Source organism: Eublepharis macularius, chromosome 2, assembly GCF_028583425.1.
Source record: "Eublepharis macularius isolate TG4126 chromosome 2, MPM_Emac_v1.0, whole genome shotgun sequence".
NCBI classification, from domain to species: Eukaryota; Metazoa; Chordata; class Lepidosauria; order Squamata; family Eublepharidae; genus Eublepharis; species Eublepharis macularius.
The window spans coordinates 75,425,803-75,449,551 of NC_072791.1; the positions used below are offsets into that span (position 1 = coordinate 75,425,803).

The 23,749-nt window shown below is 45.2% G+C and overlaps 1 protein-coding gene across 3 annotated transcripts in view; it reads left to right on the plus strand.

The window, feature by feature from the left end:
• Positions 1-23,749, plus strand: part of PLEKHH1 (pleckstrin homology, MyTH4 and FERM domain containing H1) — a 93,051-nt gene that overhangs the window by 8,400 nt on the left and 60,902 nt on the right. For 2 of the 3 annotated variants that reach the window (XM_054971205.1, XM_054971206.1), the window contains exons 3-6: positions 5,086-5,148; positions 9,350-9,493; positions 19,058-19,141; positions 22,750-22,831. In XM_054971205.1, the coding sequence (XP_054827180.1) occupies positions 5,086-5,148; positions 9,350-9,493; positions 19,058-19,141; positions 22,750-22,831 (373 nt within the window). Of the gene's footprint in view, positions 1-2,787; positions 2,847-5,085; positions 5,149-9,349; positions 9,494-19,057; positions 19,142-22,749; positions 22,832-23,749 lie in introns of those variants that run through there. The other variant, XM_054971207.1, reaches the window with a different exon arrangement.

Below are 23,749 nucleotides of genomic sequence, written 5' to 3' on the forward strand. Positions count from 1 at the left end.
GTCGAAGGCTTTCATGGCCGGAGAACAATGGTTGTTGTGGATTTTCCGGGCTGTATAGCCGTGGTCTTGGCATTGTAGTTCCTGACATTTTGCCAGCAGCTGTCCTATACAGCCCGGAAAATCCACAACAAGCACCCTAGACTGTTGGTCCTGGGTGACTTCAATGTCCATGTTGATGATGCTGCCTCTTCTCAGGCTGCGGACCTGGTGTCATCCATGGCAGCACTAGGACTCTCCCAGTTTGTTTCTGCTCCTACACATCAAGCGGGCCACATGCTGGATCTGATCTTTGGGGTGGGGTTCAGGTGGACCTAGATGCTATTACAGTGGTGCCATGGTCAGACCACCACATCCTGAAGGCTCTTCTGGGAGTGCCAACCCCCTCCTGCATGCGCAGCGAGCTGATTTATGCTTGCCTGTGGAGACTCATGGATCCAATTGGTTTCCAGAATGCTCTCCGGGATCTGATGCCCCCTGGCAGTTTGTTGGATGAGCTGGTGGGGGATTGGCAGGACCGTCTCTCAAAAGCCATCGATGAGATTGCTTCCCATTGCCCTCTCCATCCCCATGTCAGACTGGCTCTTTGATATACGGAGGAGTTACGTCAGATGAAATGGGAACTGAGACGGCTAGAGTGAGTATGGTGATGGAATCACAGTAAAGAGGCAAGATCATCTTATAGAGCATTTATGAAGGCCTATGAAGTGGCTGTGAAGGCAACGAAGAGGGAGTACTTCACCACCCCCATAGTGTCTGCATAAGCTTACGCCTGGCAAAATTGTTTCAAGTTGTTCAGTCTCTGGTCTCCCTCTCGCAGGGAGACTGCCAAATTAGGAATCAGGCCATTAGCTGCAAGGCTCTTGGGAGCTTTTTTGCAGATAAAATATTGTCTCTCCGCTGCGACCTGCCAGCCACGGTTGATACAGTGAGGCAACTGGAGGCCCCTTGGCTGTCTTCTGGCCCGATTTTAGATCACTTCAGCCTGGTCTCCCAGGAGGATGTGGACAGGATCCTGTGGCTGGTTAGGCCCACTCTGTGTTTCCTGGACCTCTGCCCATCGTGGCTGGTGAAAGCCAGGGGCGATAGGTTGAGGACCCAGTTGGAGGACATTATTAATTGATCATTAAGCTCTGGGGGCTTTCCTGGAGTTCTGAAGGAAGCCGTGGTGAGGCCTCTCTTTAAAAATCCATCTTTGGACCCCACAGACCTGTCCAGTTACCGCCCAGTATCGAACCTCCTGTTCCTGGAAAGGTGATTGAGCGGGGGGGGGGGTGGAAGAGCTGCAGGCTTTCCTGGAAGAGACTTCTGTCCTGGGCCCATACCAGTCCGGTTTCTGTCCGGGCCACGGGACAGAGACAGTGTTGGTCGTCCTCACAGACGATCTCCGCAGACACCTGGATCGAGGAGGGTCGGTGCTGCTGATACTGGTAGATCTCTCAGCGACGTTCTACACAGTCGACCATGAGTTGTTGGCCCACCGTCTCACTGACTTGGGGATCCGAAGGATGGCCTTGCAGTGGCTTGTCTCCTTTCTCCACAGTCGGGGACAGAGAGTAGCGCTGAGGGAGAGAGTGTCCATGCGCCAGTCATTGGTATGTGGTATCCCGCAGGGGGCAATACTCTCCCTCCTGTTGTTCAATCTTTATATGCACCTCCTCGCCCAGCTGGTGTGGAGTTTCAAACTGGGTTGTCACCAGTATGCGGATGACACCCAGTTGTATCTGTTGATGGATGGCTGACCTGGCTTTGGCCCGGATACCCTTCTGAGAGCTTTGGAGTCTGTGTCTTGTTGGGTGAAGCAGAGCAGACTGAAGTTGAACCCTGCGAAGACGGAGGTCCTTACTTGGGCCGTGGGTTGTTGGATGCAGGGTTCCATCTCCCAACCTTTGGAGGGGCCCCGTTGGTACCCATCTCATCAGTCAGGAGTCTTGGCGTGATCTTGGATTCCTACCTGTCTGTGGAGGCCCAAGTCACGTCTGTTGCCCAGACTGCTTTTTTTCCATCTGTGGCAAGCCAGGCAACTTGCCCCCTATCTCTCAGCCCAGGACCTAACAACAGTGATCCATGCAATGGTCATCTCCAGGCTGGACTACTGTAACTCGCTCTACACAGGGCTTCCCTTGGGTCTGACCCGGAAACTACAGCGGGTCAAGAATGCTGCTGCTCGTGTCCTGATGGGTGTTCCAAACAGGACACATATTATGCCAATTCTACAGCAGCTTCACTGGCTTACTGTGGAATTCCGGATCCATTTCAAGGTGTCGGTTTTAACCTTTAAAGCCCTAAGTGGACTGGGACCAGCATATCTGAGGGACCGTCTCTCCCCGTATGTGACCCTGAGAGCACTTTGTTCAATGTGAAAGAACTTACTGGTGATCCCTAGCCCTAGGGAGGCTCATTTGGCCTCAACCAGGGCCAGGGCTTTTTCGGTCCTGGCCCCAACCTGGTGGAACTCTCTGTCTGAAGACACCTGGGTCCACTGAGATCTTGTATCATTTTGGCAGGCCTGCAAGACAGAGATGTTCCACCAGGCATACGGTTGAGGCCAGTGTCAGGACCATCATCGAACCTCCCACCGATCTCCAGTATTTGATTACATCTCGTCTGTCTCCCTCCTCTTTGTATGCTGGGGGCAGGAATGTGTAGCTGACCATCTGAGGTTTTTGTGTATATATGTTTTTAATTCCTGAATTTTACTGTAAAATTTGCTATGTAATTGTATTTCATGACTGTTGTACCCCATCCTGAGCCCGCTTGCGGAGAGGGCTGGTTAAACACCAAATATCATCATCATCATCATCATCATCATAACTGTCTTATACTGAATTAAACTTTGGTCCAACAAGGTCAGTACTGTCTACTTAGACTGGCAGCAGCTCTCTAGAGTCTTTGGCAGAAATTTTCACATCACCTACTGCCTGGTCCTTTTAACTGGAGATGCTAATGATTGAACCTGGAACCTTCTTCATGTAAGGCATTTTGTGAACAGAAAAGTGGGGCATAAATAAATAGCAATAGATCTTCTGTGAAGAGCAGTAAAGTGAATATGAAGTGCCCTGTGTGAGTCATCCATAAGCCCTTAACATATATATGAAGAGTACAAAAATGCAGTCTTAAAATAAACCCTTTACACTCTGCTGAGGCCCTTGGAATAGACGCAAAATGTTTATCTATGAGAATGGGATTTTTTTGTGGAAATTAAATACTGGCGTTTACGAGAGCAAGTGCATACACCAGCAGGCCCTGTGTGTATGATAACTGGCATTTACTTCAATTCTGTTTTTTTTAACACAATTATGCACACAAGGAAAAGAAAGGTAATATTCTGTTGATGGGTGACATGGCAGACTGTTGCCATGGTGGCATGGTGACCCTGTTACAAATGAGCTGTGGGGCCTTTCACAGGGAAACACAGTCTGGGGAGAAATGGAGCTGAATCTCATTAGCTTGTTAAGAGACAGTGTGAGCTTTACCTTGACTTTAACATGAATCCTTAGGTTTTGATGTTGATGTATGTATACAGGCTTTCTGGTATACCTTTTTTGAGATACTTATGGGCTGTTCATAATAAATTTTAATACATTCTGTAGTAAATGCATTCCAGAACCTCTTGGTATCAAGCTTTATTTCAAACTCTTTCTTTCACAGTTGTGTATCCAAGAGAAAAGAGGAGTAATATTCTGTTGATGATTGACATGGCAGATTGTTGCCAAGGCAGCATGATGACCCAGTTGCTAATGAGCTGTGGAGTGTCAATCTTTGGCCATCCTCCCACCATGAGCTGCATTTATTCAATGGCTTTCTTGGAAGTTTTGCTGCCTCCTTTTACCCCTGTCACTCCTTAGACTCTTTACTTTTTCTCTTCACCTCCTCCCTGTTCTTTACTTTTGACTCATTTGCAGGCAGTTCCCAGTGCACCATCTGCCCTTCTCTCTTATCCCCTCTCTTGGCTCATTCTCTCCATTTGATATTTCCACTCACTTTTTTGCGTGGCTGAATGCATCTGGACGAGAGTAAAGAGTTGGCTGATTTTGTCCAATTGTAAATTCATGTTCTCCTAATTCTTGTCAGCCATCTGAGTAATATTTCTTTTAACTCCCTGATCCATAACTCTTTTCTGACTTTGATGCCTGTCCTAGTAGTTCCTCAGCAGAATGAGAATGAAAGCAAAAATTAGATACCTTAACTGAAATAATAGTATTAGCTAGTAATTTCTTACCTTAGAATTAATGTTGAGTCAGTGTTACAGCAAGGTGTTACCACAGCATAGTGTTGTGTATCTGTGCCAACATGGAAAACTATAATTAGGAACACCTCTAAAAATGGGGACATTCCTCTCAGTACCATTGAACCATCAAATGCAGGTTAAGTGAATAGGAGGACAACTATGCAAGAACTTCAAATAATTGCAGGAATGTTTTCTGTATAAACTAGCCACTGAAAGCCAGATAATCTAGCATAATGTTTATATCATCATAGTCCTCATCAGACATTGCATCTACTTGAACATATCTGGAAGTGAAAGATGACAGAGGGATGTGTGAGCATTGTTGTTATCGCTCCATTAGATTTGGTAAAAGTAAAGATAAATAGTAACTCAGAAGTCTGTCAAAGAGATCTTAGGCTGAATGCATATAGTGAGGCTGGACGTCAGAAGAGGTGGTGGTTTCTAAGTAAACTGCTTGCAGAGGTAACCTGCAGAATGTAGAACACAGAGGGCCAGAGTTCTGGGTGGTGGTGGTGCATTCTTTCCAGATAATGGAAAACAAAATTCAATGAAAAGTTGAAAGATGCCTGTAATCTCTGTTAAAGGTTCCTGATCTGATACAACCACAACTCTACAAATGCTTGCAGTTTCATTTCGTGAGACAGGGTATGACTCTTAACAGCAAAATAATTTTTCTCATTCTTGACTATATTTGCCCTTTTTACTTTTGTCTCCTCCCATTATTCTGTCAGCATTGTCTCTTTAAATTGTAAGCCTGTGGGCTAGGCTTATCTTTTTGTAATACTCTTTTTGTACAGTATCTAATTATTTATTATTTTAAAACACTAAATATTTGTTTTTTTAATTTTACTCTGAAGATGCAGGAACTGGAGCAGAGAGTGATTGAGGCAGAACGAAGAGCCCAAAGTGCAGAGAAACAGGTAAGAACTTGCATGAAATCTTCACTTCTGTAAGATTTTAAAAACAAATTATTATACTGGTATCTCCAGAAGATATCTATGTACTAGGAGAGAAATTGTTCTTATATGGGATCCTTGAATATTTAATATCTGAAGGCACATGATTTTTCTTGCCAAACAGATTTTATGCATCTTTGAAAAAATACAAAAGCCTGCACATCTCTTTGCTGGACGTGAAAGTAGGATAACTGTTCAGACTATGAGTAGCACCATTTTCTGTCAACCCTGAAGAAAACATCTGTCTCCAGCCCAAGAACAAGTGCATCATTATAGCATTGCTAGTGATCACTTTCAGTATGATTAGAAACATCTCTGTATAGTGTGGTGGGGTATAGTGGTTGGACTACTGCTGGGAACCTAGATTCAGATCTCTACTTGGTCATAAAACTCACTGGGTTACCTTGAACCAAACCTACCTCATAGGGTTGTCATTGTTCTGAAGACAAAACTGTGGGAAAGGAGAATCATGTATATTGCCCAGGGCTACTTGTTGGGAGGGTGGGATAAAAATAGATAGACATCGTGCAGAACTTTGTGTTATAAATATAGAGAGTAATCTGTAGTACAGCAGGCTTTCAATTTTCCAACTGTAGACATGTAAACTTGTACCAACGAATTGCCTCCCCGTAATCTAATTCATTTGTCAAGTAAAGCCTGTGTTAGAATACTTGTGCGTACTTCACTGTCCAGTTATCTAAATGTTTCCAGTGTCCAGTGAAAGTGGTATACGTTTGTACCTTCCAATTCTAGCATAGTTCTGATTATGCCACTCACCAGACGTAAGGGAATTGTCCTCTGTCAACGCACTGTAAATGCCCCATTTACTGGTGAAATCTTCCTCAGCAAAATGTTGGATTCTGTGGCTGGTTATTTTTACTATGTGGGGCGGTTTGGGGGATCCAGGCAGGTTGTAGCTGATCCACAGAGGCTACCATTGGTCATTATATTTTCTAAAGGGAGGGGGAGAAGAGTGAGAGGGATGTTATAGCCTAAGTAGTACCACCTGCTGTGTCCAAGCCTTGAAATGTGAATCATGCCACATGGAGGCTTAGAAGTTGCTGCTGCCTGCCAGTAATGGAGCCACCTATGTTGGTATCCAAAAAGAAAAAACAATTTATCTTTTGAAATGCTTTAATTAAATCTGACATGCTTAGGAAGTGTGTGTGGAACTGCCATCCCACTAACCAGGGATGTTAAGGCTGAGCAATAGACATTTGGAAAATAAAAGGGCTGCATGCGGAGTTTTAAAGCTGCTGTTTCATTTCACCCATGAGTTCAGAAGTTTGGATACCTCATTTAATGTGCTTTTCACAGCTACTATCTTCAGATAAAGACACCTCCTCGCCCCCCCCCCGCCCAGTGTAGAGTGCTCAGGCACCAGAGACGTGGGAGGGGCTCTCTCTTGCAACCGTAATTATCCTGAACTCTAATAAAAACACATTCCGCTCACCAGGCTAAACTGGCTGGCTGGGATGCCAGGTTGAGTGCAGAGGAGAGGCCATTAGCCTCTCTTTCTATACAGACAGAGAAGAGGACAAAACATACCTTTCTGCAATTCTGGGGTGAGGAATTTCCATTGGAGCATAAACTACTCTCATGCATAAATTGGCAAGCGGGCTGGGAGAAGTACTGGCTTTGCTTTGCCAATCTGGGTCTTTTATGAGGACTGGAGGCATTGCTTCTGGGACCATCCAGGCTTTTAAACAGAGGACTAGTGTGTGAGTGAGTGACTGAGTGAGTGAGTGAGTGAGTGAGTGAGAGAGAGAGAGAGAGAGAGAGAGAGAGAGAGAGCACATTTATTTGCAGGCACAATCAAATGGTATTTAACATTCCCATAGACCTGGTTTCTAAATCATTAGATGAGGTTGGCTAATACTGCTGTTGGGATGAAGACCCATGATCATGGAAAAAGAAGATGTGTTTGGCTGATGAACATGTAATGCTTGGTAGGCAGAGACAGGTAGCAGGGCTAGGAAAGATCCTTATACCTTGCAAAACTGCTTCCAGTTGCTATAGACACATGGACAATTGTTCTGACTTGGTATAAGATTCAGTTAGCTTCATACATTCATGGAGATTCTTAAAATCACTTCCTGCAGTGACTGTCTACACAGCAGAGTTTGTGTGCAGTGATTTACTTGTAGATTCAGAGATTTTCATCCACCACTATAAAGCTGGAGGGGGAAGAGAAACCTGCATTTACTGCATGCTCACTGGTGCCAGGGTAGCTTTTAAAGCAGTCTCTGCATGGTAGTTGTGTGCGTGTGCGTGTGCGTGTACTGGCCCAAAGATTTCTGCAGAGAGGTTACGTTTAGGGTGATGAGGCTGCATCCTGTAGATTTCCTTTCAGGTCCGGTGTAAGTTGGCATTGTCCAGCATCAGCTGCATTTCATACCCTGGCAGGAGGTCCTCCACAGTTGGGGCGAATGTCTGCTGCTTCTTGCCACTGTCAGTTCCATTTCCCATGCTCTGTGCCCTCTTCCTTTTTAATCTTTGCCCTCTCCATCTGGGGTCAGTCAGGTAGCAGTGGCTTCAGTTCTTCCTCATGCTTCTTTTCCTTGCCACCACTATCCCAGAGAAAGAAGGTGAGTAGGTGGCAGCAATGAGGAAGAACAACAGCAGCTGCTGCTTCTTAAATCCCCAGAGCTGTCCAGTCACAATAAGAGTGAACCCAAAAAAGAGGTAGCTCAGCATCTGTATGAGAGAGAGGATCTGTTGCTCAAGGCTGTCTTAAAATCTGGAGGTAGTCTTGCCCCTTTTACCTATTAGTAAGACTGGAGATAAAAATGCTGTGACGTCTCCTACCCATTTCCCTCCTTGTCCTTTTGTCCTTTCCTTTAATGGAAGAGCTGTAGCTCAGATAGTGGTAGACATCTGCTTGGCATACAGAAGGTCCCCAGTTCGATCCCTGGCATCTCCCGTTGACAGGATCAGGTGGGAGGTGATGTGAGAGACCTTTCCTTGGGACCCTGGAGAGCTGCTGCCAATCACTGAGTGGAAGTTGCCAGTTAAAGCCAGGATTCTAGTAAGAATGGCTGAACTTGGGTTCGGTGTTGTGTTTGCAGGCTCTGGCCTAACCCGAAATGTGCTGGCTAAGCTGATCAACAACACCTGCAAGTAACCTTTTAAGTTCCCCAGTGATCTGACCTTTGGAGACTGTCTTAGAGAGCTTCTGTGTATCCTTCCCAGATGTTCTCACAGTTGTAATGATAACAGCTTGGCTCTGATTGGCTCTTGAGTGCCAGGTGATGCACTGAGTTCTAGAAAAGATGGCTCCAAAAACCCTTCACTATTCTTTCCACCTTGGCATGTTGCCATGCCAGACCATCTAGGCATGGAGAGGTCATGCATTCTACCAGATGGGTAAGATGAATAACAAATGGATGCTAACCAGAGATGCTTAAGGTAGCAAGCTCTTAAGTTTTAGATATGCAGATTTTTAGATAACAATAGTAAGGTTTTCTTGTTTTATGTCTGTTATCTGTGTATGAGTGCTTTATGCTGCAACACTCCTTAAATCTAATAAATATAATTTTAATTAAGCTGAGTTTGGATTTCATGACTTGGGCATGGGTACACCCCAGAATGAAGACAGAGATTGGAAAGCTGAGGCCTTGGGAAGGTAAAGCTTTCAGGCTCACAAAGTAAAAAAGAAAGTGTATCCTGCCTGCCTGACTGCTGGAGTGGTTGTTATCATTGCCTAGAGTAGGAAGTTTGGGGTGGCTATCCCTACGAATGCTGACCTTGACAGACCAGTGGTCTAACTCTCTGCATAAAGCAGCTTCATGCATTCACCCCTTCTTTGTCTGCTGTAGTGAACAGGGCTCCAGTTATGGTGCACAGCAGGGGGGGGGGACAGGTAGCAGGATGGAGGGAATGAGCAAGAAAGGCTGCAGCTGTCTCATCTCCTGATTAAGTGGCAGATGTAAACTTAGGTACAGTTACCTCCGCAACTGATCCACCCTTCCCATTCTGGAGTAGCTGTTTATTAATGCTGGTGCAAGCTGTAAGCCTCTAAATGTAGCTTTCGCTGTTTTCAGTGACAAAACTATAACAATTCTTTAAGAGTTCCCCTGAGTAGGAGCCCATTACTAAATTAGTTGATCATTTCACTTAGAACCAACTATAATGATTACAGTGACTATGTGATGGGATATTTCAGGTTGAAGTGATGGAAGAGAAGTTGAAACTTGCCAACATGAAAACAAGTGAATCAAGTGAACACAAGAAATATCAGGAGCTGATAAACAGAGTACAAGAAAAGGATGAACTAATCAACAAAATGAAGACACAGCTGGAAGAACAGGTAAAACTAACTTTCACTACAAGATCTACAGCATTCAGTGGGTAAGGCTATGGTTCTCAAACTTTCAGAAGAAACACCCATTTCCAAATGTACTGTATTTTTAGAGACCTATGTATAAAGTAACTTTACTTATTTACGTTATTTATAGTCCACCTTTCTCACGGAGTCTCAAAGTGGTTTACACGATGTGAGTAAATTTCAAAGACTTTTCAATAAACATGTAATAGGGTATATATTGCAAATTTTCCAAAAGATTTAAACCAGCTGAAATCCATGCTACTTTCCTTCTCCCCAATGTAAATAGCCTAACATGACAGTGCATATGTTTATAATTTTATTTTTCATGTTTAATATTTATAAGCAATGAGCTATATTTCATAGCTCTTTCACACATTTAATACATTTTAGAACACTTTTTTTTTCCTTTTAAAGGACTGAAGGAGGATTCAGTGCTAATTAAAACGTAAATGATAATACAATAAAACCACAGAACTCAACAAGAATATCCCAAAGAACAAGCCCAACTACTGACTCAGCACAAATGTCAGTAGTTAACACAACATACTTAAGCGCATAGAATATTGACATAAATGTATTATATGTATCATATGTAGTATCGAACAATGATTGCTTCATTAGTAGGCACGAATGCCAATTGACTAAATTGGTGGATCTACTTTAATGGAACAGAAAAGGAGTGTCTTAAACTATTAGTAAATTACAAGTCATCAGAGTATCTATAAACAGTTACTAAAATGAAAAGCAAAAATAGTCAAACATTTGTATAATTCAAACAAAATTATTTAATACAATACTTAACCAGGTTTGCTTAAACAGATATCCTATGTGAATGACTGCCTCTTTACTTTCAGTTTGGCAAACCTGTCTATTTAATTGTCATGGAATTTGCCTATCAAATTTATTTTATGATGAAAGCATAATAGGGTGGTTGAATCTTTCTAGGGATTGTCATGTGAAAGTGTCCCAAATTGGTAACCCAATTTGCATATTATGCAAATCGCATATTAATTGTTTCAGGTGGGTAGCTATGTCAGTCTGCAGTAAAAGAGCAAGATTTTAGTCTAATAGCACCTTAAAGACCAAAAAGATTTCCAGAGTATAAGCTTTCAGAGTAAAGTGCTGATGAATGGATTTTGATTCTCAGAAGCTTATACCTCGGAAAGTTTGTTGGTCTTTAAGGTACTACTGGATTCAAACCTTGCTAATTAATTGTTGTGTTATCTAGCAGTTGCTTTGCATCTCCTCCCTTAACTACCACAAAAAAAGCTGTAGAAGGCTAATGGAGAAAATCTCTTTATGGGACCCTTTGCTTATGTCAGGATTAACTGTGGCTGTTTTCTGTGCACATCTGGGTATACTTATCTCCTGTTGATTTTTGTGAGGTTTCACTGGTTTCTGTAAAATTTAATGTAAGTGAAACTTGAGTTTGACCACACCCTTAAAAGTCTAATCCTAGAAGTAAATCTCATCCTTTTCAATGGGACTAACTTCCGAACAAGCATGCATGGTATTGCAACCTTAAATATTTCCCAGCAACATGAGAAACAAGAGTTTCTCTGCACAAACATTTAAGAAACTGAGAGCCAAACTACGTGACGAATGACACTTGAATGGCAAGTGTATTCCTCCCTGTTCACTTGCCCTCCACTTGCTCTCCACTCGATCCACTTGCCGTTCAAGTGTCATTCGTCACTTGTAGCTTGGCCCTAAGTAAAAAAACTCAAGATTAATATCAAAAACCTTAGGCACACAGTGCTGTGAACCCCACACTGTACTATCACAGATTCCTTGCCAACTGCTGCTCCACCTCAGGTTTTCAGAACTTGAATATGTTTTTTACTGACATACACAAAACATTTAATGAATAACATCAAGGCTTGACTATTGTAATGCTCTATGCATAGGTCTCCCATCTAAGTTAACTAGGAGGCTCCAATTAGTGCAAAATGCTGCAGCTCGACTGTTATCAGGAGCGAGCAGGAGCATGAACATCACTCCCATCCTACAGTCGCTCCATTGGCTAACCATCAGTTCACTGTCCGTCTTCTGTGCAGCCCCACATGGGACTGCGCCTGCGCAGGCCTGCCGACCGGATTTTTCTTTACTAGTCAACGTCCACTAGGGGGCGCACGTCCGATCCAATGCGCCTGCGCGGCAGTTTCCCGCCCGAGCGACATTGGGCGACGTCGCCCCCTTTCCCCTCAGTTTCTTCTTTGCCGCCGACCGGTTAGCTGCTAGCTGTCCGCTGTGAAGAAGTTACTTTTCTGTGAGGAGAAATCGACTGTTTGAAGGAGATGGCTGACAAGGCCTTGTTCAAACGTTGCTCGACTTGCTCTACGAAGATGACGAGGACGGATGGCCACTCAGTTTGCCTGGAGTGTCTGGGAGAAGGTCATATCGTGGAGAAGTGTGAGCATTGCCGGCGCTTTACGCCTAAGGCCAGGGCTGAGAGGGCTAATAGGTTGAACGCCCTGCTTTGGAAAAGGGCTATGAACGCGTCCGGGGCCCTGAGTACCCCTCAGAAAGGGCCATCGCCAGTTAGCGGGACGGTCGAGACATCTGTGCCCGTACAACCTGCCCGTAGCTCCATCTCCAACCCCCGATCCCGTTCTCCGGATCGGGCCTGTCAACCGCCGGCTCCGACCTCGGATCCAAACACCACCGTCGGATCCGCCTCTGATCGCAGGAGGCTGTTGAAGCCGGATCCGACGCGGAAGCGCCGTCATCGGTCCAGGTCCCCCTCGAGGTCGGAACCACCTCCACCGTCGGTTCCGAAGGTGCAGAAGAGGACATCATCGGTTCCGAACATCCCTGCTGGGTCGGTTCCTGAGCCATCGGATCCGGCACCGCAGTCGTCGTCGTCGGTTCCGAAGAAAGCCGACCCGACTCGCCCCAGCCTCACTTCGAATCTTCCTGCTCGGCCGGATCCAAATGCTTCCGATCCGTTAACATCTTTGGATCCGATACCTCGGAGTCGTGACTGCGAACGTGCCTTACCGGCTTCGACTGCCAAAAAGACCAAGAAGAAGTCGAAGCACATACAATCGACTTCTGCCCAAACTGACGAGGTGTTATGGGAGAGGCCTGCGACTCCATCTCCACACCTGTCTCCTCTATCTCTCCGTTCTGCAGATGAGGATGGTGACCTGCCTGATGCTCCTCCTCTTTCTTCACGTGCCTGGGTGCACGGTGGGCCCATCGGTGGAGAGGATCCACCTTATCGTTCTCCTTGGAGAGGCTTTGAAGGGGAAGGTTCCCTCTATGCGAGGTCGCACCGGTCGTATTCCCCATCCCTTGGCAGAGAATATTGGGGTGACGTACGGAGTGAATTCTCCCGTTATGGGTCCCCCGGACGGGGGTCCCATTATCAGCAGGGCGATCCTTATCGAGACCCGAGTCCTAGTCCTCCGTCTGACCCATTGCCAGAGGACATCGTTATCGGGACTGGTCGTATTACACCAACAGATGATTATAGGCTCTATACGGAACAAATGATCCGTATGGCCCGCTCCTTGGACATCGACATTTCGGCAGTAGACCCGAAGCCGAAGGATAAGATCCTTCAATATGTTCAGTCTGGGAATCCGCAGACCATCTCGTTCCCATTTACAGAGGGTTTGGTGGACATAATTAACACCATCTGTGAGAAGCCAGCGACAGTTTACCCGACGTCTCGGAAGCTAGAAGCATTATATAAAACCAGGGATGACGTCTGTACGTACCTGTTTGCTCATCCACCTCCCTCTTCCCTTGTTACGGAAGAAATGCAGCTCCGTCCTCGCCAAGGTTCCCACGTTGTGCCCACTGACAAAGAAAGTAGGAAGCTAGACTCGCTGGGCAAGAAGTTGTACTCCTCTGCGGCCCTCACACTGAAAATTTCCAATTATTCGGCTATTATGGGGGCTTATCAAATCTTCTTGTGGAACCGTATGGCAGTCTTCATGGAAAAACTTCCTGCTGATCAGAAGGTATTGGCCAAGGTTGTGCTTGATGAAGCACTTCGACTGTCCCGGCAACAAATCAATGCAGGACGTGACACGGTGGACACTTCCGCAAGAGCGTTGGCATCCTCCGTTGTGCTAAGAAGGCACTCCTGGCTCCGCACCACGGCACTCCCGGTGGAGACGCGGAACAAAGTGGAGAACCTGCCTTTTGAGGGCCAATCCCTTTTTTCCGCCAGAACGGATGAGTACCTTTTGCAGAAGCGTAAAGATCGACTGACGGCCCATTCCTACGGGATCCTCCCCCCCAGGCAGTTCACCGATAACCGTTCCCAGTACCGCTCGTTCCAAGGCTACCGTGGTCGGCACAACAGATACCAACCGTATCCGCGTTATGGGTCCTACAGGCCTCCCCAACCACCTGCAAATGCCTATCAGCGCAGAAGGCCGGCTTACCGCCCACGGCGCACGCATCAGGGCCCTGATGCCAAGGAGTCAGCAACTCAACCCAAGCAGTTCTGACTAGGATTGGAACAGTCCGTTGTTTTTGGCAGCAGATTGGCTCGTTTTGCCTCTGCTTGGGCGGAAATTACCCGGGATAGTTGGGTTCTCAATATTATATCTGTTGGATATAAAATTCAATTTGATGTTTACCCCGTGTTGTCTCTTCCTGATTATGCAGTGCACTCCTATTCTGATAAGTTACAGACGGAGGTTATAGAGCTTCTGCATAAGGGAGCGGTGCAGGAGGTGCTTTCACAGGACTCCTCCTGGGGGTTCTATTCTAGGATGTTCCTGGTAGACAAGAAGGATGGTGGTGTCTGGCCCATTTTGGATTTAAGAGAATTGAATAAATTCGTTCTCGTTAAGCGGTTCAGGATGCTTACTTTAAATACAGTCCTCCAATTAATGCCGGAGGGCATGTGGTTTGCTGTTCTGGACCTCAGGGACGCGTACTTTCACATCGCCATCCATCCTGACCATAGAAAATTCCTTAGGTTCCTGTGTAATGATAAGATCTACCACTACCAGGTGCTCCCGTTTGGCCTCTCGTCGCCCCCCCGGGTCTTTACGAAATGTATGGCCGTGGTGGTGGCGTATTTGAGGGAGCAAGGGTGTACCATCTATCCCTACCTTGATGATTGGTTGTTAGCGGCTCCCTCTGCCGATGAACTACGGGCTCAACTTGAAATTGCCCTCAGTACCTGTTGCCGGTTGGGGCTGCTGGTCAACCTAAAAAAGTCTAACCTTACCCCATCCAGGAGGATTCTGTTTATTGGTATGGAACTGGATGGTGTGGTAAATAGGGGTTTTCTGCCCAGGGACCGTGCATTAAAAATTGGGAAACTGGTGACCCTCTTCTTGAGATGTAGGTTTCAGTCAGTCACAACTATACAGAAACTGCTCGGCCTTATGGCTTCTTCCACGGCAGTTACCCCTATGGCCCGGTTGCACATGCGACCCCTTCAGTTGTGGTTCCTTTCTGTTCATGATTTTGAACATGGGTCCCAGAACAGACGGTACTCGATACCCAGGGGGGTCCTTCGCTCCTTGCAGTGGTGGCTGAATGAACCTAATCTTTTACGTGGGGTAGGTTTTGGTTCGGTTCAAACTGATATTACTATTTCAACCGACGCCTCCACAATAGGTTGGGGGGCCCAGTGTGGGTCCCTTAGGGCACATGGAATTTGGTCAGAGCAGGATAAGAGTGATCATATTAACCTGCTAGAACTGAAAGCGGTACGTTATGCCCTTATTGCTTTCGCAGACACGCTGCACCAGAGGTCGGTTCAGGTACTCACGGACAATTGCACCACTATGTTCTACCTGAACAAGCAAGGGGGCACTACTTCCAGGGTACTCTGCGACGAGGCCAGTCGAATTTGGACCTGGGCCGTGGAGAGGGACATATTCCTGCATGCAGTCCATATTCCGGGCACCACGAACGTGATCGCGGACAAACTGAGTCGAATGCGATCCGAAAATTACGAGTGGACTATAGCAGACTCCTACCTGAATACCATCTTTTTGGACTGGGGGTTTCCGGATGTAGACCTTTTTGCCTCAGAGGCCAACAAGAAGGCTCTACAGTTTTGTTCCAGAGGGGGGCTCGGTCGTCACTCCATAGGGGACGCATTCCAGATACGCTGGACAGGGCACCGGTTTTATGCCTTCCCCCCCTTCCCCCTGTTAGCTCAAGTGGTCAGCAAGGTTCACAGGGATGGGCCTCACATGATTTTGGTAGCACCTTTTTGGCCCAGACAGGCTTGGTTCCAGCATGTCATGCAGCTGTCCCACGGGTCATACCGTCGGTTCCCCCTGAATCCGGACCTTCTGTCCGACAAAGGAGTGTGGTATCACGACCTACCCAAACTCAGCCTCACTGCTTGGCGCATTCAGGGGCAGGGGGGATGTCTGACAGGGTAGCTGAAATCTTGCTCAATGCCCGTAGAGACACCACTAGAAGATCGTATTCAGCTAAATGGAAACGTTTTGAGACCTGGGCTACTGATGTTGGCCTGAATGCTTGGGATTGCCAGTTGTTTTCTGTTTTTGAGTTCCTCCTGTCTCTAAAAGACGGGGGACTTTCTAATTCCTCTATTAAAGTGTATTTGGCTGCAATTTCAGCATTCCACCCTAAGATAGATGGAAAGACGGTGTTCTCCCATAGTTTGTCAAAGTCTTTTTTGAAGGGGTTATATAACATGTACCCACAGGTGACAGATATTGTTCCCCAGTGGTCACTGCAGGTGGTGCTGACTGGACTTATGAAATCGCCCTTCGAGCCACTCGCTACTTGTGACTTGAAATGGTTATGTTGGAAGGTGGCCTTTTTAGTTGCCATTACTTCTGCTCGTAGAGTGAGCGAACTGCCGGCCCTGAGATGTGACCCGCCCTTCTTGAAGGTCCATCAAAATAAAGTGGTCTTGAGACCTGACCTTCGTTTTAGGCCTAAAGTTTCCACTCAGTTCCATACTTCACAGGACATAGTATTGCCTGTCTTCTTTCCTAGCCCTTCTGGTGCTCCGGAAAAGACCCTACATTCCTTAGATGTCAGGAGGGCTGTTTTGTTTTACTTACATCGTACGTCACAGTTTAGATGTACCAAACAACTGTTTGTGTGCTACTATGGACCCAGGAAGGGAAGAGCTGCTACGGCTCAATCAATTTCTCGCTGGGTTACCCAAACTATTAGGGCATGCTACTCTCAGGCTCAGTTACCTTGCCCTTTGGAAGTAAAAGCTCATTCCACCAGGGCGCAAGCTGCATCTGCGGCTTTCCTCAGGGGCGTGCCCTTGCATGATATCTGCAGGGCTGCAACGTGGTCGTCCTCTGACACGTTTGCCAAACATTACGCACTAGATGTGTGGGAAAGGAAAGAGGCTGCTGTTGGTAATGCAGTGCTTCAGTCTCTTTTTCGGTGAGAACACATGCCCGCCTCCTGGGTAAGTGGCTTGTGAGTCTCCCATGTGGGGCTGCACAGAAGACGGACAGTGAAAACAGAGTTGCGCTTACCGTAACTACTGTTCATTGACGTCTTCTGTGCAGACACACAACCCTCCCTCCTACCCCGCTGTGTTCTTCCAGGTAGTGTGAAGACACTCGGCGGCAAAGGAGAAACTGAGGGGAAAGGGGGCGACGTCGCCCAATGTCGCTCGGGCGGGAAACTGCCGCGCAGGCGCATTGGATCGGACGTGCGCCCCCTAGTGGACGTTGACTAGTAAAGAAAAATCCGGTCGGCAGGCCTGCGCAGGCGCAGTCCCATGTGTGTCTGCACAGAAGACGTCAATGAACAGTAGTTACGGTAAGCGCAACTCTGTTTTACCATGCTCAGTTCAAGGTATTAGTTATTACGTACAAAGTTCCTTATGGCTTTGGTCCGGCATACCTACGGGACCACCTCCCTCCCTGTGTTTCTCCACGGCAGCTTCGCTCATCTGAACAGGGTCTCCTGCAGGTGCCAGGCTACACATGGGTGAAGTCAGCAGCAACCCGTACACAGGCTTTCTCTGTGGTGGCCCCTATCCTGTGGAATGTCCTGCCTAAGGAAGACAGAAGAGCCCCCACTCTCCCGGCTTTTCATAAAACCAAACTATTCAAAAAGACTTTGTACTCAAATGGAAGGGCTGTATTGTAGGGAAGAGGTCTCAGATGCTTCGCTAATGAGTTAGGGACCATAGACTTCATCACTATATTGCCTTACATATTATCTGCTGCTTTAAATATATATTCCTATGTACCACCACTGCTCCATGTTGTCTAATATTAGTCCTAGAATTGATTATGTTCTTCAGTATTTTTTCTACTCTGTATTGGATTCTTCCTAATACTATGTCTTTTAAACTTGTATCTATTTACCCTAGGGTATTGTTTATGAAATGTCCTTGATATTGTATTGAAATGTACGTGATACTGATTGTACTAATCTCATACTGTGTAATCCGCCTTGAGTCGCAGTGTGAAAGGTGGACTATAAATGACATAAAATAAATAAATAAATATCAGTATATGAAAAATAATCAATTAATAGAAATAATAAATACTCTTTTGTTAGTATATTTCATATAAAAGTAGAAGGAAGAAGATCCTATTATGTAGAAAAGTTGGTCCGAATGTCAACATTTTTGTGTGCACTCAGATTGTTACTGAATCCTGGCTAAAAAAAATAGTAAAAAGAAACCAGTTACTTTTACTTAGATTTTTAGATAAGCCAGATTCTGTCCAGCCTCTACAGTTTCCAAAGGTAAAGGCACCTGAAAGACTGGACTAATTCCATGCCCTCCATCAGTAGGAAATGCCACCCAGTTTGGCTCCATTTAACTAGCTAATGTACCCTCTAAAAGTATTTTTCCAGTTATAAAATATAAAGATCACTTTGTTTTTCTGCCACTCTCAGTCTGAAGGAGCTGGGAAAAGGATTGATAAATCCTGCCTTTGTGTGTGTGTATGTGTGAGACAGAGAGAGAGAGAGAGAGAGAGAGAGAGGCCCAGTTTATATTACATTACGTTTGAAAGGATAATTTGGAAATTCAGAAGAGGGCATGGGATATTTTTCTTTATTATTAATTACTCATACAAGCCAGTTAAAAGATAAAGAGCAGAAAACACAGAATGAACTGTAGGCCCTCAAGAAGTTCAGTGAAAAGAAGACATTCTCTTAGGCTTTCCAGATCTATCAGTCATAGCTTTGACCTTCCTTGTTGAATAGAACAAAGGGAAGGTGGAACAAGTCTCTTTTCAATGCATAAATTAGGTAGAAAACTATGTTTTGCTTTCTAGCTCTGAAGGTGACAGTTTGGACAGTCTGCAGTGTTGCTTGTCCAGTTACAAACACTATGAACAATACATAATATTGGTTATATATTGAACCAATAACATAACATTGGAGTGCTCAGCCCTGTGGGGTCTTTGGGCCACTTGCCCCCTTTTCTCTCTCGCACCCTGGGCAAGAGTCCAGAAGATCTTTAGAATATCCTTTACAATTGCACAAACAAGGTAACTTGTAAAAGAATACTCGGATGCACATGTATAAATAATCAAGACCAAACTGACTCTGGTGCTTTCCTAACACATTTAATTGTCTTTTTTCTTTCTTTCACAGAAGCAATTGAGAGCACAAGAAGCTAAAATTGTTCAAGAAAAAGCTGCCAGAATTAAGGACTGGGTGACAACTAAGCTGAAAGAGGTGGCCATTTTGTCTCAACCTTTCTGAGCTGTGTTGCTTGAAATATTTATTAGTGTATGTGTTGATGAGAAAGTGCTTGGACAATAGCAAATAACAAAGATGAATTCTTTATTATGAATATTTCAGATACAAGCGATAGTTAAATGTGCATGGCTCACTATAATGCAGTTTTCTTGGCACAAAAATAGGCTTTTAGGGCCACCATTATTTGACATCCTATGATTGGCAGGTGGGGCAGAACTGTTCTATGCTACCCCTTGCTTTCCCCTTTTATAAAACAGCAGGATTTGAGTCCAGTGGCACCTTAGGGACCAACAAGATTTTCAGGGTATAAGCTTTCAAGAGTCAAAGTGACCCTCTTCAGATATAAGGAGTGGAGATCCCTGAGCCTTTATATTCCAGTCAGGAGGTGGGAGTGGTGAAGCAAAGATGGGAGTAGAGATGTCAGCCCCCCTGTGTGGGATGGGGAATTCCCCACCCCCGCCGTCACCCCATGCCTCATTTATGTGGCTGAGAAAGGAGTGGGGAGGTGGGCTTGGAGCCACTGGAGCACATGGCAAAAGGACACGCATGCTCCTGAGGCCCTGAAGACACACTTCCGGTTGAAAACTGGAAATGATGGCATCTCAGCAGGGCCAAATCAACCCCAAGCACAGGGAAAATGCTATGTCTTGAGCCAATTGTTGCCCCCACTGAGACCCTGTTGCTTCCATTTTTCAACTAGAAGTGACATCATGGGGGCCTCCAGAGCATGTGCTTGTGCTCTGCTCGCATGTGAAGAATGTGGATCAAGACCTCACTTTTAAGGTAAAGGGGACTGGCAACTCTAGAAGGGACTCAGGATATAAATGTTCAACACAGCTTGATTAGAGCAAAAATTAGCATCTATAGTGAGATAAGAATCCTATGTCTCTATCAAGTGTTAGCAATGCCTTTGTACTTTCTATATTAAACAAACAGATCGGTCCCTATAAAAAAGAATAAATGGACATAAATCTGACATTAAAGATCACAACACTCAAAAACCAGTGGAAGAACATTTTACTTTTCCAGGACATTCTATTACTGATCTAATGCAGCTGTCCTCAAACAAAGATGCTTCAAGGACAGATTGCATTTTGCTGAACTTAAGTTAATTCACAAGTTCAGAACAATAGAATCTCTGGGTCTGGATAGAGACAGGATTCTTATTTCACTACAGATGCTAATTTCTGTTCTAATCAAGCTGCATTGTAACATCATACTTTTACACCCTGACTTCCTTTGTTTCACCTCACACACGTCCTGATTAATATAAAAAGGCTCAGGGATCTTCGCTGTTCCTTGTATCTGAAGAAAGAAGCTTTGATTCTTGAAAGCGTATCCCCTGAAAATCTTGCTGGTCTCTAAGAGCAGGACCACAAGTGACGCCTGACACAGGTTGAACACTTGTCAGCTTCCCTCAAGTTTTGATGGGAAATGTAGGCATCCTGGTCTTGCAGCTTGGCTCTCCAACTGCTGTCCAATGGACTTTTCAACTGCTACTTGTCCAACATTCCGCCAAGCTGCCTACATTTCCCATCAAAACTTGAGGGAAGCTAGCAAGTGTCCAACCTGTGTCAGGCGTCACTTGTGGTCCCGCTCTAAGATGCAACTGGACTCAAATCCTGCTGTTTTATTGCAGACCAACATGGCTACCTACCTGAAACAGTAGCATTAATAAAGCAGGTGTATAAGGTTGTGCCCAGGGCTTTTTTTCAGCAGGAACGCAGTGGAATGGAGTTCCAGTGCCTCTTGAAAATGGTCACATGGCTGGTGGCCCCGCCCCCCAATCTCCAGACAGAGGGGAGTTTAGATTGCCCTCCGCTGAGCGGCACGGAGGGCAATCTAAGCTCCCCTCTGTCTGGAGATTGTGGGGTGGGGCCACCAGCCATGTGACTATTTTCACTGAGGGCGATTTAAACTTTTTTAAAAAAACCCTTGCATCAGCTGACCCAAAGTGACGTCATTGTGCGGTCTTGAGTTCCACCACTGAGTTCCACCACCTCTTTTCCCCGAAAAAAAGCCCTGGTTGTGCCAATGTTCTTTCGGTAAGGATGAACCTCTTCTAAGATACCAAGACTTGTGCCTATATGAATTTATTTCCTGGTTCTCTGCCTTCATCACCTCTCTGCTTCTGAGAGTCTCATTTAATATCTTTGAAGAAACTACTGCATTGACAATGGTACCAAGAGGCTTTCGAGGTGAAATCTGAGATACAAGGTTGGATTCAAAGGACTACAAGCAGAGTTCCTCTAACAGAACAGACTTTTCAGCCTTCTCCTTCCTGCTGCAGGCTGTGTATTCCCTCAAAACAGTTCCTCAGAATTTGAGGACCTTCTAAAAAAAACCCTGGGGTATAATGTATAGGGAACCTGCAGTTAATGTTGCCAGCTTAACCAACTGGGGCCTTGAGATCTCATGGAGTTCCAACAGATCTCCAGACTACAGGGATCAGTTCCCCTGGAGAAAATAGCTTGTTTGGAGGGTGGACTATATGGCGTCAGATACCTGATGACGCAGTCCCCAGGCTTTACCCTCAAATCTCCAGGAATTTTGCAACCCAGAGTTGGTAACCCTTGAGAGCCAGTGCGGTACAGAGGTTAAAGTGTCTGGAAAGCCCAGGGCCATTTCCACACGACTTCCTGGTGCTATTTCACGCGAGAAGATGCTATCTTCCGTGTGTTTTGTGCAACACTCCGGAGGCTGGTAAGTCATGTGGAAATGGCCCAGGTTTGAATCCTTACTTTGCCATGGAACCTTGCTGGGTGACTGTGGGCCAATTGTACACTCTCAGCCTAACCTACCTCACATTGGTGTTGTGAGGATAAAATGGAGGAGAGGAGTACACTGTAAGGCACTTTTGGTCCCCATTGGAGAGAAAAGCAGAGTTTAAATGAAGTAAGTAAATAAACAAATAAACAAGCTCTATCTACAGTAAATAAGTAAAAATCCTCCTCCCATCAAAGAAGTACATCAGCTTTTATTTATTTAGAAAACGCAGGGCTTTTTTTCAGCTGGAAAGCGGTGGAACCGAGTTCCGGAACCTCTTGAAAATGGTCACATGGCTGGTGGCCCCGCCCCCTGATCTCCAGATAGAGGGGAGTTTAGATTGCCCTCTGTGCCGCTGGAGCCACTGGAGTGGTGTGGAGGGCAATCTAAATTCCCCTCAGTCTGGAGATCGGGGTGGGGCCACTAGCCATGTGACCATTTTCTCCGAGGGCAGCCCACTGAGTTCCACCACCTCTTTTCCCAGAAAAAAAGCTCTGAAGACTTTAGGAAGACTTTTGATCCAACCCACAGCTCTTCTTTTTTGGTGCAATGGGCTGTGGAGTTGGCTCAGTGACAATTCAAGTTTATAGTACCATCTGTGAACTGTAGTAAATTAGTTATATGAGCCCAATATCACAGAACTAAGTAGTGGGTAGATGTGTCTGGCTACAAAGAGACAGGATAGAGGAGTATTCTTAATAGGACCTTTAAAAACATTTTCAATTAAATTAATCTTATTTTTTAAATGGGCAGGACCTCTGTAAGGAAACATATTTCAAAAGATTCTTTTTCATTGTTTCCCCTTGATTGTTTTACAGCTTGAGCTGGAAAACCATTACCTTAAGGCTTGCAACCTGAGGCTGACAGAGCAGATCGAAAACCTTCAGAAAGCATTGCAGGGTAAATGTGTTTTGGAATTAATTACTAATGTCTAGGAATTAGTTGAGAAATTGGAAGCAGGAATTCTCAGATCTATTCCCTTGTGTAATAGTTAAGAACAAGTTGCATGTTTCTCTGTGCCAGTCTCTATATAGTTATAGTTTCCAGTACACAAAATGAGCATAAACATGATGTAATGTTTCCACTTTTCATCTTACAAATGTTTTTGAACATATTTTCAGTCATGAGAAATAAATAAATGTTGTCCATAAAATCTCAGCTGCTGTCTCCATAGTAATGGAGTTAGTTTAGCAGTAAGACCATCTTCCTCTGTCAATGGCAGACAATCCACTAACTTTACTGGGGTAGTACAAAGCTTTGGAATGATTTTGTTGTCTTTCAGGAGTGATGCAGCACCAACATTTAATTAGCATTATTTGCTTGCAACATTAGTCATTTTTAGTGAGAAGGAGATAAACAGGAGGACTTTCACATAGTTCTTGTTTAGAAAGTTGCAATGTGAATTTCAACTCCACGTTTTATCAGCGCCAGATATTCAGATGTCTGTAACTGGAGACTTCTATCCTGATAGGTTCAATTGGTCACTGATGAAGTTCATGAGTCCACTTGAATATGGATTGTAGTTCTCCAGGGGATGCTACTTTGACACCTGTTATCCTTTAAAACATATGAAGTTCGGATCAGCATGGTTGTCTAGAATACTAAGTGTTGCAGCAGTATCTCTTGCAGCTAACAAATGAAGTATGGGTTTTGTCTTTAAGCATCTATGTACACAAGCAAACTTGTCTTTAAACATCTATGTACACCTGTCAAGGAGCCCCAGCCCTGTCATCTGTTCTAGTTGCACATACATGGGTGTAATGTCACTGTACACCTAGCAGTCATTTTTGCCACATTTATTTATTTTATTATATTCAT